The sequence below is a fragment of the Sinohyriopsis cumingii genome, chromosome 6 (genome assembly GCF_028554795.1).
Source record: "Sinohyriopsis cumingii isolate HCF-2022 chromosome 6, ASM2855479v2, whole genome shotgun sequence".
In the NCBI taxonomy this organism is placed as follows: Eukaryota; Metazoa; Mollusca; class Bivalvia; order Unionida; family Unionidae; genus Sinohyriopsis; species Sinohyriopsis cumingii.
Window position 1 is genome coordinate 47,581,654 of NC_142966.1, and position 18,288 is coordinate 47,599,941.

The following is an 18,288-nucleotide window of genomic DNA, read 5'->3' on the forward strand; positions in this document are numbered from 1 at the left end:
GGATAATTCTCAATTGTTTGTTAATAACAGTAATTTGAATAAAAACAAAATTTAGTTGAATTTCAAACTTCCTTTTATTTTACATTAATTCAACAAGATCAGACAATTTCTAACATGTCATCTCATGGTTCAGATGTTAGCATCTTTCAGGCACAGAAAACCAGACTGAAAGAAGCATCAACTCTGGAAGGGAGACTACTCAGTCTTACATGTGCTGATATCAGAGACTGAACCCAGATCTGTAGTGGTGCAAAGAAAGCATATTATTATTGTACCTATCCTGGTGACAATGTCAAAGTCAAGAGACATTCAATGACTCAGATAATTAAACAGTTTTCTATACACATACATTATATTACATGGTATTAAGACTTACTTTAAAATACCCTGGTCATGTTTTTTTATCTCATCCTCCAAGTTTAGAACTGGTTTAATTACTGGTACAACTCGGACAGATCTGGATCCATCAGAATCCACTGCCTGGTTTGCAGCATCAATCACTTGAGCAAGACTTGATATTGTGGGGTAGGTAAACAAGTCCTTTACAGCAATGTTTACTCCAAACTTCTGACGAATCTGGCTGGTCAGTTCTGTTGCCATTAGTGAATGTCTGAATCAAAATGAAATCAAAAATCAGTTTATCCAAAACCAAATATAACCCAACACTTGAACAAAACATGCCATTTAACATTTTTGTACTGCTGTAAGTAATAGCCTCCATATATAGTAAAATATTAAAATAATTTTAAAAAAAAGTGGACTGGAATACATAATGCTACATCATATACCATACAGAAAATTTAAGACAGATCAGGAAGTGAGCTGGAATATTGGGTGCCAAACCAAATATCATATCTAAGTTGAGGAGTCAAATCAGGTAGTGAGTTGAATACTTTGTAACAAATTATATACCATGTAGAAAGTGTTTGTGGCATATATGGAAGTGAGCTTGAATACTTTGTGCCAAATCGTATGTTGATATATTAATAAGCATTAATCTTACATAGCTTATGGAGCATGGAATTTGTATATTTCCACATCACACACAGAATCTTGCATGGTGGACATGGCATTCAATTTATATTTTCACATCACAAAAAACAGAATCTTGGATGGTTGATGTGGCACTGAATTTGTATTTCCACACTGCACACAGAATCTTGCATGGTTGATATGGCATTCAGTCTGTATTTCCACATCACACACATAAACTCTTGTACAGTTGATATGGTATACAATCTGCATTTCACATCGCACACACAGAATCTTTCATCACTGACATGGCATTCAATCTGTATCTCCACATCACAAACAGAATCATGCATGGTTGATTTGGCTTTCAGAATATATTTCCACATCACACATAAGCTCTTACAAAGTTGATATAGCATTAAGTCTGTATTCCACATCACACACATAATAATACATGGTTAATATAGCACTCAGTAAGTATTCCACACCACACACAGAATGTTTCATGACTGATATGGCATTCAGTCTGTATTCCACACCACACACAGAATGTTTCATGACTGATATAGCACTTAATCCACGTGCATGCATGTACATCACAGAATCCACGCGCGTGCATGTACATCACAGACAGAGAGAATCTTACATGGCTGACATGGCAAACGGACAGTAAATCAACATTCCACACACAATCTTGCATGGTTGATATGGCATTCAGTCTGTATTCCACATCACACATGTAATATTACATAACTAATATAGCATTCATTATATATTTCCACATCACACACACAGAATCTTGCATCACTGACATGGCATTCAATCTGTATTCCACTTCACACATAATGATACATAGTTGATCTGGCTTTCAGGATATATTTCCACATCATACATAAGCTCTTACAAAGTTGATATGGCATTCAGTCTGTATTCCACACCACATACATAATAATAAAAGGTTTTGATATAGCACTCAGTATGTATTTCCACATCACATGCAAAAAATCAGTTGCATGGCTGACATGGCATTCAGTCTGTATTCCACACCACACACAGAATGTTTCATGACTGATATGGCATTCAGTCTATATTCCACACCACACACAGAATGTTTCATGATTGATATGGCATTCAGTCTGTATTCCACATCATACACATAATATAACATAACTGATGCAGCATTCATTATATATTTCCACATCACACACACATAATCTTGCATCACTGACATGGCATACAGTCAGTATTCCACATGACACACAGAATTTTATGTGGCTGACATGACATTAAGTCTGTATTCCATATCACACACATAATATATCATGGTTGACATGACATTAAGTCCGTATTCCATATCACACACATAATATATCATGGTTGACATAGCATTCAGTCTGTATTCCATATCACACACAGAATCTTACATGGTTGACATAGCATTTAGTCTGCATTCCATCACACACAGAATCTTGGATGGTTGATGTGGCATTGAATTTGTATTTCCACACTGCACACACAATCTTGCATGGTTGATATGGCATTCAGTCTGTATTCCATATCACACACATAATATATCATGGTTTACATAGCATTCAGTCTGTATTCCATCACACACAGAATCTTACATGGTTGACATAGCATTCAGTTTGTATTCCATCACACACATAATATTACGTGTCTGACATGGCATTCAACCTGTATTTCATATCACACATAATATTACATGGTTGATATGGCATTCAGTCTGTCTTTCACATGACTCACAGAGAATTTTACATGGCTGGTAATTTATTGGCATTCAGTCTGTATTCCACATCACACACACAGAATCTTATATGACTGGTATGGTATTCAGTCTTACATGGATTGGCATGTACACACCACACTCTCATACTGGAACTATGTGGGGGTTTTCACCAATGTCTTTGCATCAACATGCTTTGATACACAAAATTAAGCTGGTGTAAAACTTATTTTGAACTCCATTCATAATGTATAGTGGCAATTAATCTGAGAGCATTGAAAGAGTGTGTATGAAATAAATACAAAACTGCATTCATGTGTTGTTCAGTCAGGGACAGAACTAATTTGATATGGCGTGTACATATGTCTAGGTCTTATGGCCTCATTGTATCACTATGCCATATCAAACTGGTTCTTTCTGCCAACTTGGAACAAAACATATATATTTATATTTATAACATTACTATGCAGTTTGGCTGGACTGAGTCTCAAACCCATGGTTCCCAAAATAAATTTAGCTTAGTACCCAGTCTAAGTTAAGATCTTCAGATTAATATTTATATACAGCAATTTTAAAATAATAATGAAATACTGTGGGTTTTCTCTTTTTCAAGATTTATGATGGGTATTAATGCTTAAAACCATTCTACAGCCCAAGAGTTGCAAAAAGACCCTGGCTGTTCCATTTCAATGCACAAATTTGACTGTCTGGAAATAGCATGAAAACTATGGAAAATGCATGGAGAAAGCTGGAAACTCTGGACCATGTCCATGCTAACCCAGATATTATCACTGGATATCGTGTGCTTTTCTATTTACTTTCATAATTATTAAAACACCTGAAAAGATAATCAAATGTAACATAGATTGGAGACAATACTGTAATACCATACTCAAGTTTACCTACCCTCCCAAATCAAAGAAGCTCTCCATGATGTCAATGTCCTTAATTTGCAGAATTTCACACCATATTTGAGCCAGGGCTTTCTCTGTCTCTGTGCTGGGTTTCCCCTCCATAGCTTCCTCCTCTTCCCCACGCTGTCTCTCAAATGGTGGAAGGGCTGCTTTGTCCAGCTTTCCTGATGCAGGAACAACAGGAATACTGTAATACATGAAATAAAATATTGTTGAAATTTTATTAAACAAATTCTGACAAAAATAGTTTAATTTTCCTTAGACATTTACACTTCAAATATAATGAAAATGAACTAACTGGTGATATCCCCCTCCCATTGTCGAAACAAATGTGACAAAGATGAGATCACATTCTTGCAGCTCATCTGTATTACCTATACATTGTGTCTGCTTTTTTTCTGTTTCTTTCAACTTACAGACATAAAATCTATTAATATCCTTGCAGCAAATGATCCTTTACCCAGCTGGTGATTGACAAGGCAAAGAGATCTTGTAGTCTAACATAATTAATACATGACATTCATTCTTGAAATAATCACGATCACAGAACAGTTTTAGAGTTATGATTGGAAAATTGCAAACTTTAGCCTCACGGTTGATTGGAGAATCCATACCTTTTTTTGCTATCCTGATATACTTGAGAACAGCATCCACTTTAGACATTTTTTATATATGGATTATTATTATAAAATAATATCATACAGGTAACCACTTGAACATTTTAAAATTGGATTATTTTTAGAAATTATGTTACACAGGTAACCTCACAACAATTTTATACAAGGATTATTTTTAGAAATGATGTTACACAGGTAACCACACAACAATTTTATACAAGGATTATTTTTAGAAATGATGTTACACAGGTAACCACACAACAATTTTATACAAGGATTATTTTTAGAAATGTTACATGGGTAGCCACACAACAATTTTATACAAGGATTATTTTTAGAAATGATGTTACACAGGTAACCACACAACAATTTTATACAAGGATTATTTTTAGAAATCATGTTACATGGGTAGCCACATAAAATTTGTATAATATAATGCTGAAAAGTATTATCTTTAGCCATATCTATCAAAATCCTTTCTAATTTTAAAACTGAAATGTTTTTTTTTGTAGAAATCCCAACCTAAACCATCATTTTTCTACTGTAAAGCTATAAAAACACACTAATACATATACTGCACTAACCTGAGTAAAATATATGTCATAAAAGGCAACATCTGTAAATACCTGCAAGACTTCACTTGCTTAGGACATAAATATTGAATATGTTTAGGTTAAATTAGAAGGTATACTCCCAATAGTTAAGACTGAGTCATTGATGAATGTGTTCATGATATAATACGACACTACACTACACTCTTCCCCTTATTTTGACATTTATTGTCATCCACATTCATGTCTCACAGTGATTAAAACCCATTCTCAAACAGACCACCAGCAACCAAGCATTGGACAAGCCAAAAACATGTAATGGAAAAGAGATACAAAATCTAACTGTCATCAATGGGAATCAAACCTAGCTCATCTATCTCAAATTTGGGCGCTTTCCACTCGACTCAAAGGTTCAGACCAGCTATGCTGGTTTGTAAGTGGCTTTATTTATCTAAACTGCTACAGTTCAATTGCGTATTGAATTTGTTTGATAAAATTTCATTAAAAATCTTTGTTAGAGCCCTTCTGTCACATGAAATTGGTTCAGATGATACAAATTTGTTTATTATAATATTCTAATAAAGGCTGTGTTTCTCCATTATGTAAAACAATCACCTGACACAATATAATCTTGTATATTGATCATGGTTTACCTTTACAAGAGTCTGTACCTGTCAGAGCCAATCCAAAAACATGGAGTCACTTTTAAAGTGAGCATTCTGATGACTGTATCACACTAAGCCTAAGTTTAAGAAAATTCTCAACATTTTCTGTTGAGTTTAAATTTCTCTTGATCTTGGGGATGATGCATTTAAAATACCGGGTAGTATGACATTTGTCAGGTATCTTTAAAAATTTATCCAGACAGTTATTATTGAATCATATTAAGAAAATCATCTATCTGTTCTTTTTGATTTTTCCTTTAGGTCTGCTGACTAGTGAGAAATTTACTTTTATTAGCAGAAATCAGCAGTTAAGTCTAAACATAAAATAAAATGTTGACTGAGCTCATCTTCTTGGCTCTTTGGCATAGGATGGCAAAACAAACAGGTGTAATTCAGCTGGTTCTGGAAGAAAGCCTACTTGCACTAAATGTCAAGTCATTGCATACATTAATGCAACTATTTCCAGAAATTGCAACATATTCTATGGTGAGTTTGTTTTAAATTGGTGCATCCACACAAGTTACATAGTTTTTGGCATATCTGCATTTATGACTAATGAGTCATTAGACTCTAGATCTTCTTTAGTTTAGAATCTATACTGTGTTCATTTATTGCCTTTTGTGAAATGTTTACAAATCTTAATTAATCAAACCAGATAATTCTGTTCTTAACATTGGCATAAACCATGATAGAATAATCGATTTGTTTGGTGTTTAGCATACACCAGACTAATACTAATGGATTTGTTTTGTGTCTGACATACACCCAACCTGAACAAAAATAATGCATTTATTGACTAGAAAATGGATTGTTTGGTGTCTGGCATACACCAGACTAGAATAATGGATTTATTTAGTGCATGACATACACCCAACCAGAATAATAGATTTGTTTGCTGTCTGGCAAAACCCAGAGTACAGTAATAGGTTTGTTTGGTGTCTGGCATACAGCAGATCAGAATAATGGATTTGATTGGTGTCTGGCACACACCATTGTAAATTACAATGGATTTTTTTGGTGTATGAAATACACTAGACCAGAATAATGGATTTGTGTGATGTCTGGTATACACCAGATGACAATAATGGATTAATTGGTGTCTGGCATACAATAGACCAGAATAATCGATTTATTTAATGTCTTGCATATACCAGACTTGAATAATGGATTTGTGTGGTGTCTGGCATACACCATATTAAAAAATGTATTTATTTGTTTCCTGGCATACACCAGACTAAAATAATGAATCTATTTGGTGTATGACATACACCAGACCAGAAAAATAGATTTTTTTCCTATCCAGCATGAAGCAGATTACAATAATGGATTTACTGGGTGTTTGATATACATCAGACTTCAATGATTTATTATCTAGTGTGAAATGTATAAATTTATTGGTGAAATAATTTTCATATTTGTTTCAGTCCCAATTTTCACATATAAAAAATATATCATTATATGTGAAAATATATTCTTATATTGTCATATGTGAAAAGATAAGATTTCCTATTATGCCATGTTATGCCTGATTGTGTGTGCCTGCAAAAGTTATAGCTGTGTAAAAAATGAGGACTTTGTGAGCTTGAACAAATCCATAAAACCTGCATTACATTTCAGATATGGAAATTATTTTTTGCTGAAGAAATTTTGCTCCATGCCATTCACATCTCTACAAAGTTATTTCACCTTACTTCCTTGACAACAACAATAAACCTACTATGATGCATTGCTGAATCAGACTTGCATTTATGGTCAGATAGTATAAAATAATGTACAAAATGGCAATCATGTAATTTACTGTGACATTATCTCATCCCAATCCTACCGCTCTCTTAAGTCACTGATATTTATATGACCAGCCAATGAAAGTGAGGTGAATTTATGACAAGGGGTTGGGGTTGGATGCTGTGCTGAAGACCGAGTTAAATCATCTAAACTTTGATTTGGACTCCAGTCATAATTATTACTTCCTGTTCAGTACCCACAATGTAGTCCCAGGTCTAATTTTAGTGCGTTTTCCCTCTCTCATTTTGGTGATAATACAAGAATTGGATTTAGACATTCTTTAGTATTGATTTAAGGATAATTGTTTATTCTTTAGAATATATGTGTTATGGTATGGTTGTCTGTGTGTATTTCATTGACAGTGCGTAGTGAGTAACAATGCATTGATGCTGATCCAGAAGCAAAATATGTGACCCAGTACATGTTGCTTTGTTACCTTTCAGCCTCTCAAAAAAATGCCAGATAACCTATAACAAGAACTTAACATGTTTTGATCTTTGAAGGAATTTTAAATTAACATACGACTTATTAGGATTTGGACACAGTGGAATGAAACAATTGTAGAAACTATACACAAATAAAATTGTGTTTGGAGTCCATTTAGGATCAAGTTTAGTATATAAAAAAATTCTTTTACTGCATAAATATAAGACATATTTCATTTTGTGGTATCAAAACCAATATATTGGAACTTGTGGCATCTCCACTTGTTAAAATATCACATATTTTTGTACCACATGATGAAATATATATAGTATTAACTTAGAAAAAGAAAATATCTGCTATGGATTTGTATTTTGTCTGGCATAAACCAGACTTCAATAATGAATTTGTTTTTTGTGTGGCATACATAAAATAATAGTAATTAAACTTTTTTGGTATTTGCCTTATACCACACTAAAATAATGGATATGATTGGTATCTGGCATATATAAGACAACAATAATGGATTTTTGGGTGTCTACCTTACACCACACTACAATAATAGATTTGTTTGGTATCTGGCACATATAAGACAACAATAATGGATTTGTTTGGTGTTTGCTTTACACCAGGCTACAATCATGGATTTGTTTTGGTGTCTGGCATATAAAAGGCAACAATAATGTATTTGTTTTGTATCTGGCATACACCAGGCAACAATAATTGATTTGTTTTAGTTTTTGAAAACTTTTGCAAGTATAACATACGTAAAGTAACTTTGTTACACTCCACTTGTATTTACTTCATGAATCCATTTTAGTTAGTAATGTCTTAAATCTTTTGTTTGCAGGCATTTTATAAAATAAAACCAGTATTATTTACACTCAATGCAAGTTTGAAAGCTGTTACATGCATTCCCTTTCATACAAACGAGCATTACAAATGTGTTTCAACCTCACTTTATGAACACCAAAGGGTCAGAACAGAATTTGAAACTGATCTTGGAAAAAGATGGAAGGTGGGGAGTTATAAAAATTAGAACATCCTAAAATCAACTGAAAGCAATTTGCACAAAATAAAGAGCTACTTGGACATTATGGTTTGGTGATGTGACCCCTCAAAATACAGCTAGCTGAAACACTGTAATAAGCAAGGCTATATACCAATGGGTCATGTTTGATCCAGTGTAAAATAATTACGAGCTTGTTATATGTGAAATTCTCGCAATGAGCTTTAATTAGCTAGGACCTACAATGAACTGAAACAAATTATACTGGGATCCATTATTACACAGTGCTGTTGAAGGTGATAGCATTATTTTCAGGTTCTTATGATATGAGACCAAAGTGCCATACTTAATGCAAGTGGTAAATACAAACCTTGAGAGAAATACAAAATAAGATGGTATCATATAGAATGGAAGGCGGAGCTTAAGAGCTTCCCGAATTTCCTTTTTAGTTGTCTGCCCCTCAGGAACAATGTAAGCCACCAGGAATTTATCTTGGCCTTCTTCTCCCTTGACCAGGACCACACATGCATGGACCATAGGAAGACTCATAAGGGCAGCCTCTACAGCCTAGAATAAAGGGAATTAACTCATGTAATATCCACAGCATCTAATTTTACCAAATTATTTCATCCTTGGACTTCTTTTTGTTAATTAATCTTCTAATTTTATGATAATGTTATGACTAGAATCTGACAACAAAACACCCATATAGTCAGGATAAATAGCCTTTGAAATACTTTTAAAAGATGTAGCAAGACTTTGATGCAGAACACATATTAAAGAATGCTGCAGATTTTGGATCATTTGAATAAAACAAAAAACAGGGTATTTTAATTTTATCAAACCCCACTGCATTTGTCTCTCAACTGCCAAAATCTAAAATCAAAGAACACATACCTCGATCTGATATCACATAATACACTAGCAGATCAGTGTCTATGTTCTTTGTTCCAATGATTATTCCAAACAAACTGCATAGACCCAGATCTTCCAGTACATTATTCCATGGTAAATCAGGGTGTGTGCAGTTTGCAGTTGAGCTTGACTTATAAGACAGGTATATATGGTACTTTAATGCACAAAGTTGTTTTGTCCTTTTTATTGTTGTCACAAAACATCTTGCAAACTGATCATCTATTCACAGTGTAAACTCAGTAATAAGTCAAGTATGACTGTAAACTGCACAGACCCAGATCTGTCACCATATAATGCAAGGCAGATCTGGATCTATGTTGTTTGTTAAATGTTAAGGAGTTTTCAGTACAGCAAATAACATATTGCCTGTTCTGCTTGCATATCATGAGATGGAAAATTGGAGTCTATGTTATTTGCTGTTGGATTTGGCATATGTGTGAGCATAGACAGTATGTGTAAACTTCTACCTTACGGTGAAATGAATGCAAGGATTCAGTTGGAGAGAATCTTCTTTCTGCAATACATATTTTGATGTGTTTTACTTGTAATTTGACTTAATTTAGAGGCATAACATGTTAATAATACTGTCAATGATCCCACTGCTACTACAAGGTAATAGATTTGGCAATGATGCCAATGCTGCTACAAAGTAATAGATTTGGCAATGATGCCACTGCTGCTACAAAGCAATAGTTTGGTCAATGATCCCACTGCTGCTTCAAATAATAGATTTTTCAATGATCCCACTGCTGCTATAAATTAATAGTTTGGTCAATGATCACACTGCTGCTACAAGGTGATAGATTTGTCAATGATGCCTCTGCTGCTACAAAGTAATAGATTTGTCAATGATGCCTCTGCTGCTACAAAGTAATAGATTTGTCAATGATGCCACTGCTGCTACAAAGTAATAGATTTGTCAATGATGCCACTGCTGCTACAAAGTAATAGATTTGGCAATGATGCCACTGCTGCTACAAAGCAATAATTTGGTCAATGATGCCTCTGATGCTACAAAGCAAAAAATTTGGTCAGTGATGCCACTGCTGCTAAAAGGTAGTAGACTGGTAAATGATGCCTCTGCTGCTACAAATTAATAGATTTGTCACACTCTACTCTATATGCAAACAAGACCAAACTCATTGAAAAAAATGACAACCTGTGTCTCAATGGAGTATCCCCTAATTTTGACCATGGAATCACAGCGTCCACAGATCTCTAGGCTCCTATCACTCAACATGTAACCCCAGTCTCCACTGCGATATAGCCTATCTCCAAAGCTTGCCGGAAGAGATTTTGGCCGAGGTATGAATCTCTTGGCTTGGACCTCAGGTCGATTTAAATAACCTCTGGCAAGGGTTGGACCTCCAACATAGATCTATGATGAAAGAAAATAAAATATATAATGTCACATGAAGGTGTTGCTATGGCATACATAATATGCACTTACAATGCTTTGGACCAACAAACAGTATAACACACAGACTGACACACAGGGCTAATCATAAAATCTCCACTCATGGCTTATGTGTGGGAATAATAAACCAATATTATTGGTTATTTTTCTGTAAATTGCTGGCTTTTTGGCCACCAAGTGGATGGCAATATCAAAAGGCTACATTGAAAGTCCAGATCTAGAATCTGTATCATATTGTAAACCTATTAAAAGTGTTATTTGATTGACAAATATCAGAGAGAGGATTATAATAGTAATAAACACTGATTTGTCATAATATCTGTCATATTCACACTGCTGAGGGCAGGTTGAGACTCCAAGTGTTTTGAGGTCCCAAGGGAGTTGATTGGAAATTCAAATCTGAATAATAGAAAATAACTTGTCTATATTTAATAACTTACAAGGAAAAAAAGTTTGTAGGCTTAGCATTGTCAAATATCATCACCACACATACACATATGTGCAAACATTCACATAATCACAACCACACTAACAAGAAAAATATATGCACAAGTTTCTATTCTTAAAATCCATTCGATGGCAAAATATAGCTTTAATTAGATGCAGTCAATAAGGGTTTGAAGGTAATGCTGCTACTTCAATGGGCATCATACACTACAGAATGATTTATGCTGATACATTGTTTGCAGTATGTTCAACGAATTAGCTGCTTCCTATTGCTGCTGTACTTCATGAAGCAAAACTCCATCAACCAGGAGTTCTGAAATTTTGTTTTAGTTTTGCTGGGCTTTGTTTGCTTTGCAGATAAATTTTTGCTTCTTGAATCACCAGAAATACATGTAGACATATTGCCTTAAAAAATAAATCATGCTTGAAGACTACTCTGACTGAAATAATCATGCTTTGCATTTCATTTATGGAGTAAAAATTCAGCTTAAAAGACATGTTGTGCTGTTCAAAAACTTGCCAATAACCTTTAATACAGCTACAGGCTTAAACATTATCATTCAGAGCAATAATTTGTAACAATTTCTGTTCTTCAACACCCATCTCATGTATTTACTGAAAACTTAACATGAATTGTGTACAGATCCACTTGATGGACTTTACCTATGCAAATTAGCCTAAAGGGCTCCCCAACAGCAGTCATTACAAGACATAGCACATCACCCTAGTTCGTGTTGGCCCTTAGGAGAAATGGTGGCTGTTTATACCTGACCACCTTGCCTTTAAATTGCTCTGTGACAATTAAAAGTATACAGTACCTCAAGGATAGTTCTATATGAGCTCTAAACAGGATTGATAACAGTTTAAACATGCTACATGTTATGGGCATATACTGATTTTTTTATATAAGCCTGCTAAAAATCATATTTTTCTAAATATGACCATATCAGGTAGTTTACTGCAATATTTTATTTATATGGTACGTGCCATGGTACTTTTTTACTGTTCCTGTACTTCTGTCATTTCCATCAATAAGTAATGCACAGAAATTCCTGTAGGTTTCAATGTAAACACTTCCTATCCATACTTTTAATCACCAACCTCTCTAATTTCAGTATAATATTTTTTGCATGGTGTTAGCTATTGTGTAAGCTGAATCACCCCCCAGTTACAGTTTTTAGATTACAACTGATGCAGCGAAAACAACATTCACATAGCAAATAAGGTGTAGACCATTTCATTGTTGAAGGAGAGTGAGGGGTTGCAATTTTCTTTTGAGCGGAGATATTCTATTCTCTTTTATCTCAAGATAATTACCATTTTCAAATAAAAATCAAAATATTTTTCCTGCTATGGACAAATGGAAATTCAAAATAAAAAGTCCCTGGCCCTGGTTCTAAGACATTAAATTGTTGGTTCCTAATATGATTGCAGTATACTCTGGTACATATCATAGTATGTTCAGAAATACTGCAGTATACTGTGGTACATATCATAGTATGTTCAGAAATACTGTAGTATACTGTGGTACATATCACAGTATGTTCAGAAATACTGCAGTATAACATGGTGCAAAATTTTCATGTACCCAACTCTACTAAATACTGGAGAGAAAAAAATTACACTTTTTTATTTTTCTGGATATTGTACAGATAATTACAAGTGGAAATATTAATTATAATTTTCAACTGATTAAAGTTTTTAAAAAATCAAAAATGTTTTCAAAAAGAAAAGAAAAAATTGTCTACATATAGAATTATAGAACAAAAAAAAAGTGTGATTTTAATGGAATAATGTTACATAAATACTTAGAGGGCATCAAAGTTAAAGCAATTTAGATGTTTAGTACATGCTGTTTGCAAAATTCTCATTTGATGGTCAAACTTTGTCCCAACTAGTTATTTAAGAATCTGTTTGATCATAACTCTTTCCATATTTAATACCAAGAAAGTGTACATACTGGTAAGCAAACAAAATTGTTTTAACTTCAAGAAAAGGTCTATTTATATCACATCCAAATTGGGTTCTTTTATTGTCCATTTAGGTAGATTCATTACTTTCAACGTTAATACTGTCACCATTTTCTCCATGAATTTATTACATTGTTTATTTCAATTAGATAAATACAGAACCAATATCATATTGTTCACTATTGTCAGGGTTAAGGCCATTTGTATGATATCAGAAGTAGAACAAACAAAACTGGCAGAATTTCAGGTCTGGTACTTTGCTGTTTAATAACACATCAGAAATAATGATGTAGCAACCATTACAGTAAACCCCTGATTTACGCATATATTGCATTCCTGAGAAACCAGATGAACATAAAAAAAATGTCAGTTCCTACTTGGGAACACATGTTGCACATGTGTGTGTGTGTGTGTTTACACTAGGAATCATAATAAGGGATTTCTGAATCTGACTTGCCTCCCCTGATGCTCCAACTGGTTGCACATTGAAGAATTCATCCAATATCACTACTTTGCATCCAGGGATAATCTTTCCAACTGGACAAAACTTGCGGTTCTTCAAAGCATCCTGTAAAAAACAATAATAGTCAAACCTTGTACATAAGATGGTTCATACAAAATTCTTCATTGACAAGAACCCTTATTGAACACTCCACAACTTGTCAGTTTTCAAAGACAGATACATTATGGTGCCAACTATACTTGTTTATAATAAGAATCCAACTACAAACTGTATAGATCCAGATTTACTGTTTCATAATGTGCCAGTGGATATAGTACTGTGCAGTTTGTTAGAAGTAATCAGTGGAATAAACAATATAGACTCTGATCTTCTGGCACATTATGCACCATTTGGAGTTGGACTTGTACAACTGGTATGAATGATGAGAAATAACACATTAAGTTGTTGTTGTTGTTGTGTTTAATGCCATTGTTTAGCACACAATAGGCTATACATGGTGGCCAGTATTAATGCCATTGTTTAGCACACAATAGGCTATACATGGTGGCCAGTATTAATAGTAGAGGAAGATACTCATTAATTTGGCCAATGACATTTCAACATAAATTTATAAACCATGTGATGCTTGTTGAACTGTCTATGTGAAACATGAAATGGTAAGTAGAACTGTTTCTTCCTTTCAGTCTTTACTGCTGTATGCTGTCATTGCTAATCTTCCCTTTATCAGTCTTTACTTCTGCATGGGGACCCCAAGTGGCCGAGTGGTCTAAAGCACTCAGTTATGGATCATTGCCATCTCACCTCTGTCTGCATGGGTTTGAATCTCTGGTTCAGCCAAAGGTGGGTATGATAGAAAGCTTGCCAGTAGCCTCTCGTGGGTCGGTGGTTCTTTCTGGGGTCTTCCTGGGTTCTTCCTCCACTATTTATACTGGCCACCGTGTATAGCCTATCTTGTGCTGAAAAATGGCATTAAACCCTACAACAACAACAACAATGATGTCTGCATGCCATCATTGCTAATCTTCCTTCTCTCAGTCTTTACTCTTGCATGCCATCATTGCTAATATTCCTTCTCTCAGACTTTACTGTTGTATGCCACCATTGGTAAACTTCCTTCTCTCAGTCTTTACTTCTGCATGCCACCATTGCTAAAACATCCTTCTATCAGTCTTTACTATTGTATGCCATAATTGCTAATTTTCCTTCTATCAATATTTACTTTTGTATGACATCATTGATAATCTTCCTTCTCTCAGCCTTTACTGTTGTATAACATCTTTGCTAATTTTTCTCCTTTCAGTCTTTACTGATGTATGCCATCTTTGCTAATCTTCATTCTATCAGTCTTTTCTTTTATAAATTGCAATGCTAGTTAGCAACAAACTTCAAGTTCTATTTGTCAATGTTTGTAACCCTCATTCTGACCTCTCATGATAAAATAACTTGGTCTTCTAACATTAACCATGTTTCAAAAAGAGGTTAATCCTTCTAAGTTGATGATTTAAGAAAATCAGAACATTCCTTCCTTTTCAGTATAAGGTATTCTTTTATAAAAGTTATTTTCAGTCATAGTTTAGCTATTGCAATGTAATTTTGGGGTGATGCCTATAATTTAAACATAACAAAACTTTTAAGACTTCACTTCATTCTAGATCAATGCATAGATAACGTTCAGGATATAATCAATTATAATTAACTTTGACCTTATGAACAACTCAGTTCTTTAGTGTTTAGACAAATTTTTGTCACATCGCGCTATATATAGTATACTGTATATATTGTACATAACAGAAAACCTCAACATCAATTAGATCATGTAATTAACTGAGTTAATTCTCTAAATAAAGCCATTATTATTATTATTATATTTATTGCTGAAAGAGCCAGATATAGTTTCTGCACAATAACTCTGGTTCTCCATGATCTTGAAAAATCAAACTTTGTAGACAGCTTGTACTTGAGGTAATAAGGAATCTCTACCAGTATTGGCATTCAGTGACAAAATTTCAACACTTCTGTGACTGAAGGAAGACAAATGGTTTCTGCACAATAACATAGTTCCACATGACAGACCTGTATCAAATTTTGTGGATAGCTTGCACTTGAAGTAAGGGAAAAAAAGTTATCAATAAATGGGAAAATTATTTACTGCATGTATGGAAAGGTCTATCTTTTGACTATTGAGTCCAATAAGTTTGTGTTTATATATGTACATACATGTATCAGCAATTCACTGCATGTAAGCACACTAATGGCTATATGGCGCTATTGAAAGTGAAGTTAAAAAATGTAAAAATGAAGTACTGCACAAAAACATTTTGGACAATAAACCATTCCAAATAAATGGGAAAATTATTTACTGCATGTATGGAAAGGTCTATCTTTTGACTATTGAGTCCAATAAGTTTGTGTTTATATATGTACATACAGGTATCAGCAATTCACTGCATGTAAGCACACTAATGGCTATATGGCGCTATTGAAAGTGAAGTTAAAAAATGTAAAAATGAAGTACTGCACAAAAATATTTTGGACAATAAACCATTCCAAATAAATGTAAACATGAAGAGCTACAAGAAAAAAAGAGCATGGTATGTATGTATGTTAGCATAATGTATTATGTGTGCTTATTTGTTTTACAAAACTACACCGTCAAATGTGGCTGATTTGACGATGGAACATAGGGTGGAAACAACTAAACTGCTATGCAGTGAAGGTAAGTGATGACTAAAAAATTGTAGTGACCTGACATTATTTTAGAATATTCAACAGTTGCAAAGTGGGTTTTAGCATTGTAAAGATGGTGGTGAATTTCCTTGATGTGACCCCAAAAAGATATGTCTAGTTGTAACATTAATGTACACAAATGACAATATTATAGAAGTCAACACCAGATACACAATATGGCCACAGTGCTGCATTTATTTGCTCTCAGCATAATGAATCATACAGGAAACACTTCAGTTCAGGAATTCTGCACATAGTGTGTGCTGCAGTTGTTATCAGAAGTAAAGCAGTACCGCATCAAAGTTGCCAAGGAGATACCCAAAATATAAAATTCTTGCGACTTAGGAGATATTAAAAGAAATCATAATTTGCAAGACTAATTACATAATACTAGTTTCCAGAACTATATCCTGTACATCCTTTGTGATATACTTGATTTTAAATAAATAAAGGAATACAATTATTTTCCTATATCTCAGTAAAGAAAAATCTTGATATTTCATACATACGAGTCCACTAGCAGGACAAAATTACCATTTTAAAGACCATCTACTATACATACCATTTTTAATAGCTGAAACATAAGTGCTTTAAAATTTAAAGATTTTAAAAAGTTATGAAGACAAAAATGGTACATGTACATGTTCTATTCAGAGGAACCAGTCATAACCAGTCTGCTGGGGACCAGAACTGTTAAACAAGTTGTAAAGTGATTATGTTATGGTTGTAATTTGGAGAATTTAAGGCCAAAGGTGGGATATTTATTGAGGTTTTAGAATTAATAAAGGGAACAAAAGTGGTCCATCATAGCTTGTGAATCTGGAATTAAAATCAGTTAACCTTTGGTGGCGGAGAAATAAAAAGGACTGTCCAAAATATGATTTTAGCAGAAACATTCCAGTAAGCATTATGATTATTTTAAGAGCAACATTAAAGGAGAAACTTCATATCTCTGTTTGGTCAATTAGAGTCAAGTACTGAAACATGAGCTTTCTCACAATGCTAAAAAGAATATTTGCTAACACATACTACAAGCTGAACATTACATGGAAATCAGAGTTTCGTATATGCATGTGGGCAGCAAAGTTCCAGAGTTTTCACTTTGTGTTTCATGTAAATTGGATTTTAAGATAGTATATGGGGGAAGAAATGATATTGCCAGATATCTGAAGACACCATCACATAGGGGAAATAGGAAACATAAAAATATTGAAAGCCAGTTTTAAAATATGAAACTTAATAATGATAATGAATCCGATCGATGGACACCAGGCAGTAAACTTGTGAGGGAAACTAAAAATACTTGTGCATTTTATAAACAGAACCATTACAGTGAAATATGACATGCATAACTCTTTGATTTTCATTTAATTGACAACACAATGAATCATACTAATTAATTATTCTTGTAGTATTTGCCACCTGAATCTGATTAATATTCAAACTTGCCATTTTATTATAACATGAAGAGAACACAAGAATGCACTTTTTTGTTTTTAATCACCTACACAGGTTAAAAACATTGATAAGAAATCCTACTGATTTAGAAGCCAGTATACTGATCCAAATTTTAAAATATACTGATTTGATGTCCTGGTTCTGTCACATTTATGGAATTTTGGCCTATCTTTACAGCCATACTCTATAAGATCAATTTCTGACAAAATAA

The 18,288-nt window shown here is 33.8% G+C and overlaps 1 protein-coding gene across 1 annotated transcript in view; it reads right to left on the minus strand.

Annotated features, from left to right (window-relative positions):
• LOC149796872 (uncharacterized) overlaps nt 1-18,288 on the minus strand; it is a 184,677-nt gene that overhangs the window by 126,325 nt on the left and 40,064 nt on the right. Inside the window, exons 8-12 of the mRNA XM_089961520.1 lie at nt 13,887-13,997; nt 10,755-10,973; nt 9,051-9,247; nt 3,623-3,817; nt 377-610 (exon numbers count right to left, since the gene is read on the minus strand). Of these exons, the coding sequence (XP_089817646.1) occupies nt 377-610; nt 3,623-3,817; nt 9,051-9,247; nt 10,755-10,973; nt 13,887-13,997 (956 nt within the window). The remainder of the gene's footprint in view (nt 1-376; nt 611-3,622; nt 3,818-9,050; nt 9,248-10,754; nt 10,974-13,886; nt 13,998-18,288) is intronic.